This window comes from Manacus vitellinus, unplaced genomic scaffold, assembly GCF_001715985.3.
Source record: "Manacus vitellinus isolate BGI_N305 unplaced genomic scaffold, ASM171598v3 scaffold_0_pilon, whole genome shotgun sequence".
NCBI classification, from domain to species: Eukaryota; Metazoa; Chordata; class Aves; order Passeriformes; family Pipridae; genus Manacus; species Manacus vitellinus.
This window is the reverse complement of record NW_021938789.1, coordinates 45,013,088-45,034,993: the sequence shown is the minus strand read 5'-3', so window position 1 is coordinate 45,034,993 and position 21,906 is coordinate 45,013,088. Positions and strand designations below refer to the sequence as shown.

Sequence of the window (21,906 nt, the reverse complement as noted above, 5' to 3'; positions counted from 1 at the left end):
GCAACTTTTCTTATTTACTCTGCTGTAAAACACAAACAATTCTGCTGCTGACAATGGAATTCTTTTGTTGTTGAAAGGGCACGAGGGCAGAATCAATCAAAAAATGTCTATGAATAAGTTTCTGACTTCATTCAGATTACAAAAAAATAAAATATTAATTTAGGAAAGCATATACTCAACTCTGTACTCAAAATAAAGCTAGAAGTCCATTCCCAAAGACAAATACTGAAAAAACCACCCCAAAACTAAGATTAATAATTTCCCAAATCACAAAGCTCTGAAATGCAGTCACTTAAGTGCAGTGGGGCAGAATGATACATCCTATGATGGAGCAGGTCCTTCTGCTCCTCCAGCCTCCTACCATGCTGCTCAGTATCGGCGAGGCTGTAGGGACCTTGCACGACTCTGGTTTGTTTCAAGGCCTGCAAGAGATGCCATGTGGGTCTTTTGGATTGCACAAAAGCTTCTGGGAGTTGCAGAGAAGGCTGGAGAGTCCAAACTGTGCCTCTCCAGCAAGTAGAGGATAGTTCAGACAAAGCACTGTATTTCAGAGGACTTCCCAAGGATTCAGACAAAAGGAGAGAGCAGCTATTGGTCAGCCTCGGAAATGTCACTAGGAGAAACACATGGCCAAAACCCTTAAAAACAAAAAAGAGTTTTATACCTAAACAGTAGAAAGTAAGAGACTGTTTTTCTGGAAGGACTTCTGCAAATGAGGTGGGACCTACATGGCTGAGGAAGTGTAGGGTGAAGCTGGGCAGTTTCACCATCACTACCTCTACCATGACAGTTTTAAGGGGTTTGATTTTATTTATTTGTTGAATATCTGTGAATCAGATTAGTTAGAATTTTGTTCTGCCTCAGTCTTATTTTGTGTTACTCCATTTCTTGCAGAACCTATAGCTGCATCCATGTCTTTGCTTTGAGATTTTGCTTTCTTTTGTGCATATTATAAATAACCTCTGTTCCTTTAGGTTTTATTACCATATATTTTGTAAAAAACTGAAGAACAGGACAGAGGAATTTGCAATGAGTGTAGGATTTTTAATACAAAAGGTGGCTGAGTATAGGGCTGACTGAGTACAGGTTGCTTAACTCAACTCTGACAGAGCCTTGTTTACATAGGGCACTGACTCCCAAACCTTTTGACCCCTGGGATATTACCAGTCTTCAAACTTCCTCGTACAGCCAGATCTAGCTGATAAATACCTTGATCATCGTTACTCCTGAACAAGCCTGGTTGTAGATCATGTACCATCAATGATTTAAAAAAAATATTTTCCCTAAACCAGTCATACTTCTCACTCCCAAATACCAACAGCACAGACCGTGCAGCTAAACTGCAGGACCCCAGTCTGGGGATTTGCACTGTGGAAGAATTGTTTGCACTGACTTTGACCTGACAGGAACTAAAGATGGTTTTGCTATTAGAAACATCATCCCAAAAACTGCTCTTCTCTGAACTCAGAGAAGGAGACAGATATACACAGAGAGGAAATGCTCACCAGTCTCAGGAGAAGTTGTCTTCACAGAAAGAAGTTTGACTCCATCTTTGTCTGACTGGGCCCTGTTGAAATCAGAAAACATTTAATCAGACAGACAGCATGCATGTTGGTCAGCCAAACAAAACTCTAAGATTATGATCTGGAGAAGGCAGCAGCTATGCCAGTCTACACTGGCAGGCTTGAAATGGGCTTTGCATGGGATCATGAGCAAGTCTTGGTGGTGGAAAACACCATATACCAACACCTCTGATAATACTTTTCTCTTAAAATATGTAACAAATTAAGTTTCATGATTCCAGGTTTTATCTAGCATTTCACAGAAGTACATCTGGGAGAAAAGAGGGAGTCATCTTTTTTCTGTCAATACAAAGCTTTTAGCCATGTTGAATTGCAAACAAAACATTGACAAGAGAAAAAACATTAACAAAAGAAGGGGGATGGGAAAGAATGGGGGGAGAGAAAAATCAATGGGGGAAAAAATTGAAAAAAAAAAAAATACTGGGCCAGTGAGTCCTGTGACACAGAATAAGCTGTTTGTCCATTCCAAAAGGATCCCCTGCAACACAGCTGAGAGTCATCACATTTCTATCCATGCTGGAACAGCTGCTTGTCATGCATACGGGTGTACAATAACTGCAGGAACAACACTTCCAGCAGGATATTTCTCTTTGGGGTGGTAACTGCTTATTATGCTTAAGCAGAGAGAGATCAAAGAAAATCCTACACAGAATCTGCTGCATTTACAAGTGCCCTGTGATAGATCTCAAAGCAATGAAAAGGATTCAACTTACTGTTCAGCGCCATTCTCTTGTCTCTCTGGAAGAAGAAACAAAGGTAGTATCATTTTGATTGCTGGAACTCACTTAAATAAACATTTAGACATAGCTATTGCAGTTTCTGGCAGACAGCTTAGTTGTGATTTTGCAGTATTGCATTAAGTGCATTAACACAATCAAGCAGCTTGAATGGTAATTGTTATTTTTCTGGTCATCTATGAAAGTGAACTGATACTGCTGATACTGATGCTTCTGGAAACCAGGGAGAATGATAAGTGACTTGTCCAAGAGCACAACAGAAGCACATTTTTCCCTGCAGCTCCCAAATCCCTGGGTAGCTGGCACAGAGGACATAAGCATGGAATGGTTCTTGAGTACATAACAACTGAGCTAAAAGATACAGGGTGAGGGGAGTGAGGGAATATGCTGCCAGGCTGTACACCCTGGGGGTTTAACCTATCATGACATCTGAGAGCAGAGCCTGTCATCCTAATTGATGAGGAACAAGTTTCTCCCCAAAATGAATCATATACTGAATGTATTTTATGCTTATGTGCAAGTGTGGGCAGATGGATGGGGCCAGCGGGTTACATCAGAGACATGGAGCCAACTCTAGCTCCATGGCACTAAGCACAGGGGTTTCCACCCACAGGGGAAGCACACTGGATAGGTCTGGGCAAATCCTACAGGAAGCACCACAGGTATCTACTCTATCTTCCAAGTGAATTTGCTATTACAGTGCCTGATGGCATTTGTGCATAGGGCAGGCTGGTGTGGAAATGTTCTTCATCTCATATCTTTATCTCTTGACTCCAAATATTTAATAGTTTCCTAAGCAAGGATCACACCTTCCTCTGTTTATCTGGGTCTGTTCTTCCATGTCATTGCCTAAATTGGTTGTGACACGCTGTTTGCTTTGGTTTACAGCTTCAACACCCTCTTGTGATTTTGTATTTCCAAGGCCTGGTGATTTCACAGTTGAAGCTCTGCACGGGTCTCCTAACTCATGCCAGCTCACAGGGACAGAAAGACCACAGTCTGGATTTTGCATTTTCACTTAATGAAGAATCACACTTGCCTGTAGCCCACTTGGGCAACTCTGAAATATTTGGCAAATGGAACTTGATGGAACCCATTATCTAAGGTATTTAATGGATAGCAGTAAAGCAGATACTGACTTTAGCTGTCCTGTCAAAATGACTGCATCTGGAAATACTGCTTGCTCAGGGATTTTGTTCCCATGTACATTATAGTGTAACTAGAAAATTCTAGTCATGCATAATGTGTGTGTGTATCTGTGTCTCTGTGTGTATCAGGTATATCCCAAAAGAATATTTCTTTGCCTGTATCTAGAACAGAGATAAAATAAATATAGTGATTTTGTTAAACAATATCTTCAAACTTAGTTTTCGCTGCCTATTTCTACCTGATTGACTGATTGTATTAGCACAGGTGTTTGCTAGTTCTTGGTAGCTGCAAAAATGTGAACAGAAAGCTTGCAGCATTACACATATTCTCTAAAAATCAGAGACATTTTTGCTCACTCTGTTCTTCCTACTGATTTTGAAAATGAAGTGTTAGTTTCCCACTTTAGGCAAAACACTTCAAAATACAAGAAGGTTTCCCACCAGACTACCACAACAGCTATGGTTAAGGTAATCTAAAAGAGATCTTTTAACAATAAAAAGCACATTGATTGCTCCCCCTCCCTTCCCCCCCCCCCCCCCCTCCTCCCCCCCCATCCAGAGAAAGCAAAACGAATACCTGGAGTTTTCTTCTGGCACATTTTGTACAAAGCCACCAGTGAGAAGACAGAGAGGGTAATGACTATCAGGGTGATAACAATTGGCAAGATAATACCTGCAAAAGAGGGAGAACATATTTTTGGCTGCTGCCTCTGGCTTGCGTTGCCTCTGTGTACAGGCACTTGCACACGCAAAGGTGAGAGGCATCTCCATCTCCGCCAAACCTTACCAATTTCTCAGGAGCAAGGTAGCCAGCTGCTCCTGGTGTCCTTCCAGCAACCACTGAGCCTCAGGCTCGGTGGCTTTGTGGAGGAAGGATTTAGGAACTTTCTCACGCCCTTACTCCTTCCCTGATATTTGTGTTGCACTGTGTAACTGGTTTCACCCATTTTCCAGTAGAAGAGCGAGGTTTCAGTACCTGCTCCACTGGGACTACCATAATCTTGATCAAAATATTCATGATTCACCCTCACTGCTGATGGCCCCAAAGATTTTGTGAGAGAGACATGTGTCAGAAATAAATTTTTCATAGGTGTATTTTATTTTTTCCTGTTGTTTTTGAAAGCAAGGTTTGTCTGAAATTCAGCAACAGAAGCGATTATTTTGCTTTCAACATTGTACACCCAGGAAGACACCAAGGAGTTACATAATTCAGTAACATTCCCCACAGCAGTTATAACCAGGGATAGAAAATGCAAGACCTCCTTTTAAAATGAGGACATTTCTTTCCTTTTATTATTTCCCACCATCTGCCATTTCCTGACAGGTGTTTCCCAGCCAAGAAGCAAAAAAGGAAGAATTATGTAATGAAGAGAAGCTTTCCTGGGGAAATATATAAGCCCAGCTTCTCCCCATTTATCTTTTTTTTCTAGCAGCAACCAGACACTTTCAAATTTAGCAGGCACTCTCCCATTGCTGGCCTAAGCCTTGTTTTGGGGGGAGGTTGCCTTCCACAGCATCAGCCATCATGCTGCCTGATGTTTAGAGGTGGCATCTTCCATGTCTCCTGATGCAATTAGTACTTAATATTAATACAGGAGTGTGTGTGCATCTGTGAAATCAGAGGGAGAACGCAGAGACAAGTTTACAGTGGACAAACATCAAACTTGTTTTCCTAAGCCAGTACCCCGGGCAGGAAATAGCAGGTCTGCAGCAACACCCTTGCCCCAGAGATGCAGAATACTAAAATAAAATATTAAGTAACATGCATCATGCAAATATCAAGTGCTTAAAGAGTCTGCAGAAGACTGCCTTATAGACCTTCTCTACCATGACAATATAAAAAATATATTCATATAATACATTCATACCAATACATTCATACAATATGTACAACATGTACACGTGCAACTTTTTCAAATGTTTCCTTATGTCTTCTCTCACAGGGGATGATTGTTCACTTTTTTTTTTCAATTTTACCACTTTGAATCAGTCCTTGGGCATAATTGTGCTGCTCTACAGTGAAATCAATGTCAACTTGTTAAGTTCTGTTTCTCTTTGAGAGGAGTTTTATAATAGGCATTTAAATTTTGTTTCTAATAGGGCCTACATCAGGTAAGGCTGAAAATAAAAATGCCAGTTTCATTTGTCTGCTACTCCAATCACTCACCAAAAGCAAAACTGATCAATCGAAAACTCAAAAGCTGGACAATAAAGTAGGAATACTCACTAGAATAGTGGATATCACTCTCTGTCCCTTTCTCATCTTCTCCAGGACTGCTTCCACGACTGCCAGAAGCTAGACGTGCAAAAGAAATAGTGCCTTTCACGTATTGCCAGAAGTCACAAACAACTCACCCTGAAAAATTACCCTCTTAAAAGAACTTTTGTGTCCCCAGTTCTGGAGCCACTCGGTGCTTCACATCTGTATTTTTTCTCAATAACTCTCTTCTCAGATAACTTGGCAAGTGGGGTGGAAAAGTTTATCTAGTGTGGCCTAGAAGAAACACACACTTTACACGGTTGCAGTCCTCCCTGGGATCATCTGCTGGTCCACTTACAGGTTATAAACTACAAGTTTTTTCACTTTTATGAGCTTATGGTACTGTTCAATATTAGAAGAGAACTCTTTACAAGTAAAAAACAAGAAAGAGAGTGAAAATTAAACCTCTCTCCAAAAGAAGAAAGACCAAAATATTTCACTCACTGCTAATAAAATTTTTTTTTAAAAAAGTGCTAATAGTAGATGAAGAAGTCCAAAGAGGTGCAATATTAGTAGATAGCAAGTTTCTTGAGAGTTGTTATAGAAGGATGTGCATGCTCTCTCTGCCACATCTGGAGAGAGCAATGACTTCCGTGAGCCTCTGGGACATTTTTTAGGTCTGGGTATAAAGGAATGAATTTCTACCTTCAGGTGCTAATCTGAATTTGAGTTAGATATCAAAACCCCAAAATATTTATTACCTTGTTGCACACAATCTGTGAAAAAAACAATCACTGAACTTCCAGAGAGAAAATAGAAAACGCAAACATTTGTGTTTCCATAGTTACATTACATAGCACATGGGATTGTATTCCATGTTGGACAGAGGTTTGAGTAGACATGTGCTCCCTGCCACTGAAGAAGCTGACCAGCTGGATATTTCCATTGCCTGTTTAAATATCAGAAATGGCTCTCAAACAAAGGCATCTGGGGAAGGTGGCCTGTTAAGAAGTGGGCCCAGCAGAGACTATAGCTCCATATATAAGTAGTGAGAACATGGCAGCAACCACTGAGGTTTTGTTGGAGGCTCCACTGCTCAGGTACCTACTCACAATCTGCACTTGTACGGATGCACGGTTCCTCTCCCAAAGAACACAGTAGGGCTCAAATTGTTGGGTGGAAGCTATGAAGTTAACTGAGTCATTAAAAACAATTTCCCAGTGGCAATTTTGAGGTCTAGAATACAATTTTGTTTTACTTCCTTTGAAAGACATGTCCCCATTTTTACAGAAGCTTTTGTACAGGCAGTAATTGTAACTCTAGTCTGCAGAATTATAACAGTTGTCATAGGTTTGAAAAGAGATGTTGGAATTTTTTCCCAAATGCCATCCCCCCCTTCTGTTTCTTCCAGGATGGGGAGGGGGGTGGAGTGAAGCCACATGCACTGGGCAGCACAAGAGCAGGGGAAGGGGGAGTGCTCTCAGGAAACAGAGGTTGCTGCAGGGATGGCTAGAAGTCGGTGGTTCGGGGGCTTTTGGGTTTTTTTTTTTGTCCACAGACCAGACAGAGCGAGAGCCTGGTTTCAGCCACCTATTTTTCTTTTCCGGAGAGGAAGTTTTCTTTTTGTCCACGGGACACCTCGCGGAGAATGACACAGAGAGAGAGACAGACTCATCTCAGAGCAAGGTATTCTGCTTTCAAAGACTGCCCGTGGGAAAAAAGGATTTTTTTCATTGCTGGCTGCGAGCACACGTGACTGTGAGCAGCTTTTGAACTGCCGGGACAGTCCTGTCTTCCCCCCCACTCCCTGCGGTTGCCGCGGGTTTCTCCCTCCCACCTGGGGAATTGGGACTTTGTTTTGTTTCTTCTGAAAGTTTTTGATTTGTTGCTTATTCAGATTTTGTTAATAAAAAGCTCTTTCTCTTCCTTTTCCACACTTCCACCTGAAGTTTCTTAATTTCTAAGTTGTAATCTTCTTAAACTAAGACAGTAACAAACAAGGTTTGTTTGTCCCAGCCATGTAGGGCTCCCTCTTCCTTGCTGCACTGATTTTAAACTCAGGCCCGCTATTAAAAAATGGGTTTTGTGGATTTCCCTCTCCCGCCCATTCTCTCCCCTTTATTTGTCTGGCCATAGACAGAAACCACCATCACTTACTAAGTGTTTGTGTAGTGCCTAAATAATACAGCCACAGCTGAGACCTTTTGATGCTATAGTGTAGGAAACAACCATTGTCCAAGACCTTTATCTCTGTTTCTTTAAAGCAGAAGTTCTCTTTCCCATGGTGCCTGTCTGCTGAGGGGTGATAATGTAAGGATGGAAACTGAGCCATCATCAAGTGACTAAAATAATTCCTATGAATTCTTAATTCCATGTGACTGCTTTGGATTTCCTATGGAAATACTACTGCCCTTTTTGCTATCTTATCTGGTATACTACATGATATGGAGGGCAAGCAGGCAATTATCACAGCAATAAGTTACCCTGGATACTGACTGAAAATGTCAACAGAAACAAATTACACTGAAAAACATGAGCGTGTATCCCTGCATTTGTGGGGGAGATTTGTGCATCTCCTCAGGAGAACAACTGAGGATTGAAATCCACTGGCTATTTTCCTGATTATCTGTCAATTGACCAAGGTGTGAGTAACACAGGAAAGAAAAATCCAATAGCTTGGCATTTTAACTACTTGAGACCATCAATAAGTAATACAACAGCTAAAAAGAAACATTACTGAACGAAATAGATTCATGAACTAAAAGCTTTAGCTCATTTCTCCATGTCTTTCACTAGATTCTCACAAGCTAGCCCATCCTGTCTACTTTCCCTGATCTGGAAGGCATTTTCCAGTTATGGAATGATCTGGGATCAGAATAACAATTAATTGGAGAAGTACATCCATCATGGTAACAGGAGGGACAAGATTTTGCTGGCAGCAGCAGTAGCAAGAACTGCAGGGACCAGTACAGAAGAGACTGTTTCCTGACAAGCACGGAGAAAGGAAAATGAGACAATACAGGTTCATTAGCACAGGAAACTTGCCTTACTCTGGGACTTGCCGCTTCTAACTACAGGACAAGGAACAAGAACCACTGACAAGAACAAGCTCCTTGGTAAACACTCTATTTATATCAGCTTCCCCTTGCATCACACAATACACCAGCCCTGGTTTTTTTTTGTGCTCCCACCCTGTTTTCTTTCCAGTATCTGCTAATCCGACATAGTATACTATTGAAGTCACAGCAAAGCTACTCAATGCTACAAGTTGAACACCACTCTTCTGCTTCTCTGTATTATGCTTCAGATTCATTCTTCCTCTAGAGCCTCCTTGTTTCCCGAACATTTCCTTTCCTCAGGCTGTCCCTCTCCCACTCCACACCAGCATTTTCATCAGTGTGCATAGAGCAAACTCTTCTATCACTCTTACTTGTTGATTCCGTTGGAGAGCTCACAGGAAGGCCTGCAATAAAACAGAAGGAATAGGTTATTAGTATAGTTTTAGATATCCCAAGTCTTCACATCATGCAAACTATCAGACTCTAGCAACATGCTCAGTAAACCCACAACAAATGCTGCCCCAGAATGGACATGCTAACGCAGTTCCTAAGCCCAGAAAATCGGAGCTGTTAAAGTCTGCAAACGTCTCATAGATAGGAGCAGAATCAAAAGCCCAGCCTATGCTAGGTTGTTTTTCTGCTCAAGAGAAGAAAATCCTGAATTAATTGATACATTAAAAAAAAAACCTCCTCCTGCCAAAACCAAATAAGTGCCTGTGAGTGAATAGCTGACATTTAACTGACAAATAAGTGTTTTAATAAAAGAAAGTCAAATGCCTAATTGAGACACGTCTTCAAGTGTCACAAAATCCTTTAAAAACAAATCTTCATTTATTATCTTGGTGCTTTTGGCTAGCAGACTGCTGAGCAGCAGGAGTAAGAGGCATTGCTAATGAGGAAGAACTTGACCTTGCAGAGCACTGGGCACAATGCTTACTGGCCCACTACTGTCAGCTTCCTCCAGCCACTTCACAAGTTTTTGGTGCACAATGCTCATTTTCTGTTAGCTTTTTGTTAGCATGCTGCTGCTTTTGTGTGTCTAGACTGTAGCAGGCTTGGAAATAAAGGGCGGCTCTGAATACCTCACATTTGTAGCCTAGCCACAAACAACCATCACTCCCATAGTGATTTTTATTACATCACATTAAATATCTTCAAGTCACAGGGAGACGAGCACCTAACTCATCTGTGTCTTTGAGAATGTTCACCTGTGTGAACTAGAAGCAAAACCTTTATCTGCTTGTACAAGACAGACTCTGCTTTACCAGGGACAAGCGACTGACGCTCTGCCCACATGGTGAGACATTTCACACTGGATTACTGGGGCTACCAGGGGAAAGAATATCTCAGGCACTATATATCCTCAGCAGCCACTCGTTATATATTTTGAGCTATAAATTACAGAATCATTTAGGCTGGAAAAAACCTCCAAGGTCATTGAGCCCAACCTTTGACTGATCTCCACTTTGTCATCTAGACCATAGCATTAAGTGCCACACCTAGTCATTTCTCCTGCACCTCCAGGGATGGTGACTCCACCACCTCCCTGGGCAGCCCATTCCAGTGCTTGACAAACCTTTCTATGAAGAAATTCTTCCCGATGTCCAACCTGAACCTCCCCTGGCACAGCCTGAGGCTATCTCCTCTTGTCCTATCTCTGGTTGCCTGGGAGAAGAGGCTGACCCCCACCTGGCTATGACTCCTTTCGGATAGTTGTAGAGAACAATAAGGTCTCCCCTGATCCTTCTTTTCTCCAGGCTAAGCAACACCAGGTCCCTCAGCTCTCCTCGTATGTCTTAGTCTCCAGACCCTTCAGCTGCTTAGCTGGCTTTCTCTGGACACGCTCCAGCACTTCAATGTCTTTTCTGTAGTGAGTGGCACAAAACTGCACACAGAATTCAAGGTGTGGCCTCACCACTGATGAGTACGGAGTGACAATCACTTCTCTGGTCCTGGACACACTATTTTTGACACAGGGCAGGATGCCACTGGCCTTTTTGGCCACCTGGGCACACTGCAGACTCATGTTTAGCTGCCGTGGACCAGGACCAACTCACCTTTCTCTAGGCTAGAGGACACTATAAAAGTCCTCCTAGTTGGATCTGTTCAGAGTTCACTGCTGCCAGTGCATTTGTGGGGAATGGGGCGCATCTGATCCTCTCCTGAGAGCTCCATAGAAGGACATGACCCACCAGCATGTCTTCCATGTCCCAGCTGTGCCAGGCTGAGGGACCACAGAGGGAGGGAGCATCATGGAGGCAGCTCTGACTCTGGGCAGGCATTAAGCCTCTCCCCTGAGTGCCCTGGGTTGCAGTGCTCCTCCTCCAAATCAGGGTCTCTAGGGAGTACAAATCTACTCTTATGCCCTCACTGCACTTTCTGTGCATGGACTAATGATTTGCACAAAGACAGCTCCTACCACCAGAGCTGTAACACACATTATTCTACTGCTGTGAATGTACTCTTTGAAAACTAGAATGCTGCTCTTGTTTTTCTTCCTCTCTACACTCAATTAAAAACATGGATCACTTCAGCCACTGGGATGAAAATAACTGCTTTTGCTAATGATTTATGTGACAGAACTTTAACTGCATTTTAATCACAAGCATTCATGAAAAGCATGTTTAGGTGGAAAAGCCAAGTACTTAAAAGTCAGCAGTAAGAGCTCTTCTTGAACTTACTAAATATTTGTAATGCTAAGTATCCTGAAGCTATAGTTACCTCACCCTGACTTCCTAGAATGCAGAGGATACTTTTTTCCTAAGCTTTTTGTTATCTCATCAATCCATCTGCCAAAAGCAATGTCACCTTGTTCAGAGAGGATCTTTGTGCTGATTCATTAGGTAATGTTTATACATTACCAACAAGACCAAGGAAAAGCTTTCAGGAAGTTAATAAATCATATGTCAAAGGAGGTTTGGAAAAACATGAAGTACAGAATGCAGCAGGATACATACCTGGCATTAAGGAAATATCCAAATATGATATGATTGCTTCTTACCAGAATACTACCTTTCCTTCAGCCTATAAGGAGTGGGATCCCATGGAAAAAAATACCATGTGATCACACAGCAGTGGTCAAACGAGCAAACTGTAAGGCTTTGTGTGTGCGTATTCTTGGAGGAGGGCAGAAGACCTTGTCAAGTCTTACAAGTAGGTCACTTCTCTATGAAACTTCAAACCTTTTCCAAGTCTGTGGAGCTTTCCTATAAAAGATCTCCAAGACTACAATGTAGTTATACATTTCCGCTTAACTTCACTCTTAGAAGCAAGGTGAACTGTCTTGGCTCAAATTAAAACAAATAAATACATAGAAACAGCATGTCAAGCCCAAGACTGATATCCAAGTTCACCTCAAAGGCTTAACAGTTTGTTAAAGATGAATGCCAGTGACATTAGGCTCTGTGTTCAAGAAGATTTGGGTGACAATGTACCCACTGGCACAAGCGAAAACCACTTTGCTGTCCTGGCCAGACCTTGCTGCTTCAATAAAAAGCAGACAGTAGAAACTACCCCAGGCAGGAAACATGACAGCAGCCCCCTGCCCTCCTTTCCTGAGCCTCTGTTATTTTTTAACAACTGCACATATGCACACATCTACACACAGTAGAACGACAAGCATCTTTCCTGAAGATATCTCACCCAGTTCTACTAGATCATGAAAAATTAAAATCATGAAAGATTAAAATCTTGTGCCTTTCTCTCTCTCTCTTCCCGTCTCCAGTATGCAAGCAAGGTGCTAGTTCATCCTCTGTTCAGAGATTGCTCAGTCCTGCCACACAAACAAATCTGTGCTTATTGGAGTGATTAAACAGGTGCTTCCAGTTTGCATTTGTTAAATAACCATCCAGTGCCCTTTTTGGTGAGGGCTCTCATGCTGCTGTTCTACAGAAAGAGGCTAGAAGGAAAAGCAGCATTTCACTCACTAACATAGTTACTGTAGTTGCTGTATCTGCCTGTCCAGAGCTTACCACATCCTTTGGTGCTCCAAGTTAGGTGCTCTGCATAAATAATCTGGGAAGATTTCCAGATTCATAATGAAAAATGAGGTGTGCAACACTGGCTGTGCTGGGTTCCTTGTTGTGCAGTAAGGAGGGCAAGGATAAAAAATTTGGCATGTGACCATGGTTTGATTTGAAATTACCTGTCTGAGTCAGTTCAGTGCTAGTGAGAAGCCTGACAGATGGAGAAAGAGACCAATAACTAAATTCTCCCCGCTCTGCTCTCCAACAACTGCTACCTAAGCAGCCTGGATTCCCTGCAGTGTGCTACTTCTGTTTTTTGGAGTGCAGCCACATGCAACTGTGTTCACTGGCAAAACAAACGAATAAATATGGCTGATTACTCAGAGGGGATACCACAATATAAATCAAAGCAAAATTAAAAACTTGGAAAAACCCTTCTTGCCCTGACCATACTATAGATTTGTAATAGTGTTAACTGAGGCTTTTCTGTGTTTTCCATCTCCCAGAAACTTCTATTTTTGTGTCTCTCTCCTTGTGAAGGAGCTGAAGATACGGTGGGTAATTTTTACCTAATATCACTATCCTGAGTTCCTACACAGTTTGTGTACAGAAAGAGTCAAACCCTCCTAGTCTTACTCATAAAAAATTTTCTTAGGGAGATGCCTCCTGTGAATCAAGTGAGTAGGATTTATAATTGGAGGAGTGCAATAAAGATATCAATAGATGTAGCAGGTTGATTCATCTGACAGTTTATTATAATAGATCATTTAATTTTACCACCCTGCTGGGTGAATTTAAGATCACACTGCTTTATGGATTTTTTTTTGTTGTTTAGATCACAGAATGAAAAGCCACAATACTTGTTGTTTCTCAGGTGTATTTAGACTCTGACTGATCCATTAATCTCCAATTTTTCATTAATTAAACAAAAGGAGAAAATTAAATATTAGCAAGCAATCCTCCATGGAAGTGAAGAATGAGTAGGAGGTATATCATATATGACTGCCAAATTTGGAGAAGTGTGTGTGTCAATGGCACACATGCAGGTCGCTCTCTTTGCTAAAAACAGTCCTTATTGCCTTCTCTAGCCTGGGTGAACACTATGCAACCTCTCCTTTGTGGCTGCTGGTTTCAATCTTCTTTAATACAGCAATACTGTTCTCTGATGTTTCTCCAAGTTCTTCCCTAGGCTCCCCCACTCATTTCAGGCGCTCTCCAGCTCTCTGTAGCACTCCTCCCACACCCTGATCTTTTGATATGGTTGATTGGAAATTTCTCTGCAAAATATGCTTTCTTCTTTTTCTGCATCAAGAAAGGAAATTTTCACCAAAATGGCATTTTTTTTAAAAATGGAAAATGGTCTCAAAACTAAATGTATTTAGCCAGCTGAATTATTTTGTCTGATCATACCAAATAGAAACATTCTGTTGTGGATAAATTTCAGATTAATTTGTCTTCCCCTGAGCTCCCTCGCAGAGATTGTGGCTCAGGTACCTTCAGCTTGCAATCCCCTATGGGCTGCACATACCAGCCTCTGCTCTGGTGAACGAAAGGTATCCAGCCCCTGTATAAGTCCCTGAATACAAAATTTCAAAGACCTAGGAATACATAATCTGATGGCAGTGAGAGAGTCAGCATTTCTTCTAGTCTCAGCACAGAATGAAACAACTGACTTCACACTTGCATTGCTTTAAAGTTATTAGGGTGCAGCATATGGCTTTTCTTGGCCCTGAGCAATTGCACATAGGAGAAGAAATCTATTTAGGAGGGATGAAAACATTTTTTCCTAAAGTCTTTAATGTATACAGAGAATAAGGGAGCGAGGATAATTCTAAGGTGTAACCAGTTGGGATAAGGTATGTAACACTTCAGGGTGAGTAAGGGGATTTCTTGGATATATGAGCTGCAAGAAAGAAGCAAGGAGCTGGTGCTGTGAGGAGACAGGAGAGGTGACAGTGTGGAAATCCTGGTGTGGGAGGAAGTGATTTCAAAATGGCAGTTTTATGGGCACCCAGAGTACTGGCTATGCCAAGCACTTAGGCTGACTCCCCTTGGATAGGTAGGTCCTTTCTGTCTCAGCCAGGCAATTATAGTTCTGGCATCTTGGGTAGTCTCTGAGCTCAAGAAGATTTATTGTTTTTACTGCAAAGTGAGCTGCACAAGATGATGACTTTTGCAAAGGAAGTTTTTTACAACCAAGGAAGGTTGTAAAACTCTTGACAAATTTTACATGTAAAATGTAATGGCACAAACAATGTATTAGATAATTCAATACACATGATCCATAGTCACATATGTATTACGATTTAATTTTAATCTGGAGAATTTACCTGTGTGAGAGACTGTTGAATCAAAACAGTTATAATTTACTGTTTTATTGCAGTATAACAATGGTGAGGTTTCTATAACATGCACATATCTGCTAAAAGACACAAAATCTAAAAGGATAGTCAGAAACTACAGGTCACAGTATATCTGTTATGGGCAATGGGCTTATTGAAATAATTGCAGAGGATCCTCTCTAAATCAGTGGCCTTGGGTTAAAAATGAAAAATTCACAACTTCCTTAAAATGTTTATTATAATATCTTTTTGCATACTTCTGGGCATTTCTGTGCATACTGAGCATATGATATTGCTCCATTTTATATCCAAACCTATCCTTTATGAGGAAAAATCGCAGTACACATATATGCTTATCTCTCACAAACACAATCCAGAGTTGCAAAAGGAGTCTTGTATCCCTTGGGGGATGTTAAACATTAATAATAATAAGGATATGCAAACAATGACAGCGTCCTTGTTGGATTTAAGCACATGTAGCCGAGAGTAAGTACTGAATTAAATGGAGGCTCAAGAAACCTTAAGAAAACCTGAATAAGTGGTTTTTCAAAATATATGAAAGTCAAGCCAGCTAGAAGCAAAACAAATGATCACTTATATGACCTGGCATCTGCATTCACCACAGTGTTTCTTAGTAGGTGCATGTACCAAAACACACCCACATATGGCATATATAAAGATTACTACTATCACTTGTAATTTATATCCTCCTCTAATGACACTGAGTATCTCAACTGAATGTTTTGAAGTTCGCCCATCACTCGACACAACTTCATGGCTAGATGACATGGACACAGTGTACCCTGCATGAATAAGGAGATGTGGTCCTCATTCCAGAACTATGAACATCAAATGAAGATTCAAAATTATTTGCATCATTTGTATAGAAGAAGAGTGTACATTTTCAAGGATTACCTGAGGTTCCAGAAGCAGAAGTGTTTATTTCTGGAGAGACTGTAGAAGAATAAGATGATCCCTTAGTAGATGAATCTTCTGAACTCCCATTTTGTGGCAACTCTGTTGCACTTGCTTGTGTAGCTGGAAATGAGACAGATGTTCAGGTAAGATACACTTGTCTTAGGCTCTGGACCATCCCTCAGACAAATGCTCCAACCATCATAGAAGATACTTAAGGTCAGAAAGCACTACAGCTTCTGGTAACTGCTTGTCAAGCAATGAACCATCCCTATGGAATTGCTACTACTGGCATAGTTAAGGCATCTTTAAAGCACATTCTAGCAACAGAAACAGCCTCACATCTGTGCCAGAAGACATCTCAGAGCTCTGACTTGGAAGCCCAAGATAGCTAGACAGTCTTGCACCAAGAGCAACATGAGCAGAAGACAGAAGCTCAACTTATTGCCCTTTGTATGTTCTTAATTTGAAAATAAATAAATAAATAAATAAATAAATCAAGCTTCAGCCACAACTGCCACATAATGTGATATTGTGTAAAATTTTAGGGATTGTAATTAAGTATGGAGTTAGTTATTTAATTCTGGGCTGTTTAGGCCTAGGAAATAATATACCCCTGAAAATTAATATATGAAAAAGTCAAGTGTCTTATTTCTGCTCTCACTCAGCCAATAGAAGATCAAGACCATCTGTGTCAGAAGATTTGCAGCCTAAGGTGAGTCCAAGACAATGGTGCAGGGCACTGCCTGAGCCCAGAGAACTGAAGGTCGCCAAATGACTACAAGAAATAATTTAAGCTGTTCCAGCACTGCTGATAACTCCTACGTATACACTCCGACCTCAGCATAACAACAAGCAAGACAGTCCCTACTGAATAATACATGGGGTGCCCAAGAGTAACCTTATACTTCCTTTCGGTTATAAATCAGAGATGCGACTGAGCTGTAAGCTGTTTTCAGTGCCCCTTCATATGAATTTCAAACACTGGAATTAAAATGACTTTAATACATGTTTTAGTCAGAGAGCAACATCATGCACATGCAATGTGTAAATCTTGAGGAATGCTTCATCACACGCTTTATTCAGAAACTCTGATTTCCAGTTTGGGCCCTCAAAGAACCCTTTGTTTGGGGAAAAAAACCTCTGACAAGCTCCTTATTTGACCACTGCACACCTTCAACTCGGCCCTTCCCTTCCCCTCTTGCTTATTAAGTGCAGTACCTTGGAAAGGCAAGCTTCAAAAATCAGTGAGCTAAGAAAGAGTGAGCTGAAGGTGCTAGAGTCAGGGGATTCATATAACTTTGGAAACTTAGAGAAGCTAGGCAGCCAGAGGTGGTATCTTTCAAGGCTGAGGCATGGAAATTATGCAAAACAAGTTTAAGCCTAAAATTTTCACTGGGATTCTAGTAACAAGAAGCATAACTTCACATCAGCTCCCTTCAGAAACCTCAGCATTGTACCCCTTCAATATTCAAGCGTGACCTGCAGTAGAGCTGAGTGTAAAAAGCCCCTCTAACTCATTTTTCACTATAGTATAATGCAAGGATCTGAAAACTTAAATAATTTCTGCATTCTTGTCATAGAAGCCTTGAATGAATCTTTAAGAGCAAACTTTTTCCACTTTCAATTCTTACTGTGGTTGCTTCAAACTCAAATTTTATATGTTGAATTTTAATCTGAGATCAATTTTTAAAAAAGCAAAACACCCAGAGTACCTCCCTCTCCCTTTAAGATGCACAGGCTTGTAACTGTAAGAGCAACCATCTTGTGGTACCCTTGTCATAAGTTACTAAAAGCTTGCATGGGAGAATGAAAAGTAAATAAGAACAACAGTAAGCCTTCATGTGCAGAGACATTCGAACATAAATATGTTTTGTGAACAACAAAGCAAAACAATCAGGTGTGTGGGAGAGATGAGGAGGGAGGCAACCAGTTGCCCTGTAACCCTATAGAGGACTGTTTTCCCATGAGGATCACTCGTTCCAGGCATCCTATCAGTCCTGGCAGCAGCCCAGCCCCGGGGTGCTCCTCTTGTGTTTGGGAGCTGCAAGAACAGATTGTTCTCAGGAACATGGGCTGTGCGCTAATGTCATGGTTTAAGCCTTGGCAGGGGGTCGGGAGGGGTGACAGCATTTCCACTTTATTTCCTTTAATTCAGCCTAGGTGAGATTCTTCCAGTGACTCAGGTAACACCAGATATGACTCACACCTTTACCTAGGGCTTGGCATGAAGCTTGTTGCATTTATTTCATCAGACTGCAGAACAGGCTCAGTGCTCCTGGTGTCAAAGGGTGAAGTAGATGTGCTACAGTGCAAAAATCCGTGTGCCAGTTTTTACTTTCCCAAGATGAAAAACGCAATCTGCTGGGTAAGGTTTCCTTAATTCCACTGTACCGGTGTAAGATGAAATCCTAGCAACCCAATTCTCTGCTGACTTGTGGCTTTGAAGCAGCTTTTAAGCAGCATCCAAGCCTTGCGCCTAATACACTGCCTAAGCTCTACCACCAACACACATAGCAGATCAGACAGCTTCTGCACCAAAAGCCTGTGGGAACAGAAGCGTCCATATCCAGCCACTGCTCACGCACGCAACAACAGCACTGACAGCACAGTACGCCTGCTAGAAATCTGCCTTTTTGGTAAATCCTGTAACTCATATCTATGCAAGGTTTAATTTGATCTCAACTGCAGGAGACAGCGCAAGCCCTCACTGCGGTGCCCGTGCTCCGCGCGGGAACAGGCGGGGGACTCTGTGCGGGCGCGCCGTGACTCAGTTCTGTCATCCCCACTGACACATCGCTGCAGTAATTCATCACGCTTCAGCTCAGCCAGCTGCAGCAAAGATTCCTGCCTGCTGCCAGGGGGAGGCCTGGGCTCGCAGAAAAGCAGCACGGTGCAGAAGGGCGGCTGCTGCTGCTGCTGCTGCAAAAGCACTTGCCTCATGGGTTAATGGGTTTGTTGTCAACAGCTGATTATGAATAAAAACGGTAAAGCAGTAAAGACTGTAAAATAGCTGTCCAAATGAGGATGATTGCTGCAGCAGCAGAACTCTCTGGTGGAGATGCAGCTCTCCCTGCTGATATTTTGATAAAATAAACGACAGTGTGTTAACACATATTTGGCAAAGGGATAATCAACAACAGGGAACCTGAAGCTGCTTGACAAAGCTGCTGCTTGAGCTTCAGATATTTCCTTACTCTTTGTGCTCTGAAAACCCTTCATTTTCTTTAACCAGCTGAAATTCAACACATATTCTCTCTTGATCTTAGCATGATTTTCTACTTAACCTACGTATAATCCACACATATTTTGGCATTTCCGCACAGTACTTTTAATTTTCTTTACAGCAAGCTGTTACCTAACTAATTTTGACATTGTAATATGCTTGAAGTAAGCTACAAATACTCTATGCACTGCGAAGAATATAGACATCTGTATGCATGTTAAAATGTTAAGTGACCAATAAAGGAGTCAAGGAAACACAGGGCAAAAGGAACAGCACCCAAACCATGTTAAAATGCCATCATGAGGGCTTTGTTAGATGAAGACTAAAACTTCTCCCTTGAGCTCATATTTTTAGCATAAACACACAGGCCTTGCCCCTGTAATCAGTAGCCTGAAAAGCCATTTGAATTAATGAATACATTCATGAAAGTTTTGAAAAATCCAATTGTAGCAAAACCAATTACATTTTTACCCATTTAGAGGAATGAAAATTGGCTAGGAAGGTAACGAAGCAGATCTCAGTTTTAATGTTTACACCCATAGTTGATTGCATCTGCTGTTTGCAGCTTTATGTTTTCTGGAAAGAAAAAGTCCCAAATATATAAAAATACATATTTTAAAACTTCTTTCTGCCTAACATATCTCAGCAGCCAACTATACTCGGCGTTTACCTGAGGAAAACTGAGCAATACATGTTAGTATAACCCTCTTCTGGTAGTGTTACCGAAGTAAAGCTTCCTTTTTAATTACCAGTAGTTTGATAAAGAGAGAAAAAGGATCTCCTCCACTCTTTCCTTTCCTCACTTTTAAATATTTAATATCTAATTGCACCGTGATGTATCATCATCCAGGAGAGTAGCATGAGATAACTCAGAAACACAACAGTCAAAAATCCACTCTTACTAGTAACTTAATAACTTGAGCACTGACCTTGCATAAGATGCTTGCTCCATATCCAAGGGAGGAAGAATAGAAACTTTTGTTGCATTTCATTTTGTATTCTCTTCGATAACTTCAAGTGTCCCAGGATATGAAATCCTGATTGCAGATGCAACTTTCTGTGGTGTGACACCACATAAATTCTTGGGTTTGGGCCTGAACTGCACAAGTGAGGTCATTCTGGCAAAATGTTAAATCTTGGATTTGACACCTTATACTGACAAATAAAAAGGCTAAGGAGACCAATCTACTGCTGGCTTCCATTATAATAAACCAGGCAGGAGGGCTAAGAAGGAGAGACTGTACTTATGGCCTGCAGAGGAAAAGAACACTGAAAAAAAAGGACAAAGACTTTTGCATGATTTCACAGTGTATGGAGCACTGGAGACTTTTCCTGAATCTATAATAAAAGGTGACAGCAGCCACAGAAATTGCAGCAGAGACAGGAAGCCCTGTCACATCTTTGCTGTGTGAATGTGATCATTTGCTGAAGCTTTTAGCCTGGATTGAAGCAGAGAAAGTGATGACTTTCATTACAAAACAACAGAGGTGCCTGCTTTTTATTAAAAATCAGGTGTAGTAAAAGTAAATTTTGAACTGCCATAAAGGCACCACCAATTTCTGGCTCAGTCTCATAGAGTCAGTGCAAAAAGGGGGAGAAGTGAGTGACAGTGAAAAAGAAAAAGACAGAGTAGCCAACTTTCATCTCCTGTCCATTTTGAGAGCAGAAATCTTGCTGTGCCTATGCTTGTTTCAGGGAGCACAACTCCCTCCTCCCTGTGCTGTTGCTGGGGGTGCCGGCAGGGGCTGGGAGGATGCAGTGAAGCCAGGGGCACCTCGCTGTGCCAGTGTGTGGGCAGGAAACAGAGAGATGCCTGTAGCCAGCAGCCACACAGTGGCTGGGGGGGCTGTGGGGTTTCTGCAAGGCTGGCCACACATCTGCACAGCCCTTGTGCTATGCCCTGTTCCAAAACTAAAACCTTGTGCCCCATCCACTCCTTTGCGCTGAAGCCAAGGCTATGACCTTAGTGAAACGTAGACCAGAATTTTATCTTAAAAAACCACTAAAATTGGTTTTCACATACACGTATTTCCAAACACTACTGTAACATTAAAAGAATATATTAAGTTCTTTAATGCCGGGTAGTTGCCAGTGTCCTGGACACACTGTCCCAGTTTTCCTTTATACAAAGGCAATTGAGAGGCAGGTAAGCCCTGCTTTTAGGTTAATTTATCAACCATCTTTTTATCACAAGATTTGGGGGATTTTTTTAACTTAAATGAGGAGTTTTAAAAACAAATCACAATGCAAGCAACTAGGGACTGAACTCTAGTTGCTGGGAAAAGAATACAAGAGGAATGGAAAGGAAGCACGTTGGTGAAAGCTTCTTGCTTGGAGCCCAGCATATCTCCAGTGCCATTGTACCCCTAGCACCAGTTTTTCAGTGCAGAGCAGTGGCTGGAGCGAAGGTGCACTGGCAGGCATGCCTTTCCTCATTAGCTTCCCTTCCCCTGCCGAGAGCTCTACCTGTCACCAAGGTTTAGTTCCAGGTGGCTGTGCTGCTCGGGTACCCACAAGCCAGGAATTTCTGCCAAACTGAAAAGACTAGGAATTGTATCCATAATGCTGTGTGCCACGCCTCGGGCTTTTGACAGGCCTGCAGTGTAACAAATGCAAGTTTTAAAAGATTCTCTGTGGCCTTTGGTATCACTTTCAGCACCTTGTGCATTGGCCAGGCTGTTTGTGTTTTGTGACTCACTGACACCTGCATTTAAAAGCCAAGATAAAAAAC

General features: G+C 41.7%; 1 protein-coding gene across 3 annotated transcripts in view; it reads right to left on the bottom strand.

Annotated features, from left to right (window-relative positions):
• Positions 1–21,906, bottom strand: part of EMCN (endomucin) — a 55,480-nt gene that overhangs the window by 12,610 nt on the left and 20,964 nt on the right. For all 3 annotated transcript variants that reach the window (XM_029962801.1, XM_029962803.1, XM_029962809.1), the window contains exons 5-10: positions 15,950–16,072; positions 9,099–9,131; positions 5,696–5,764; positions 4,046–4,141; positions 2,297–2,321; positions 1,506–1,567 (exon numbers count right to left, since the gene is read on the bottom strand). In XM_029962801.1, coding sequence (XP_029818661.1) covers positions 1,506–1,567; positions 2,297–2,321; positions 4,046–4,141; positions 5,696–5,764; positions 9,099–9,131; positions 15,950–16,072 — 408 coding nt within the window. The remainder of the gene's footprint in view (positions 1–1,505; positions 1,568–2,296; positions 2,322–4,045; positions 4,142–5,695; positions 5,765–9,098; positions 9,132–15,949; positions 16,073–21,906) is intronic.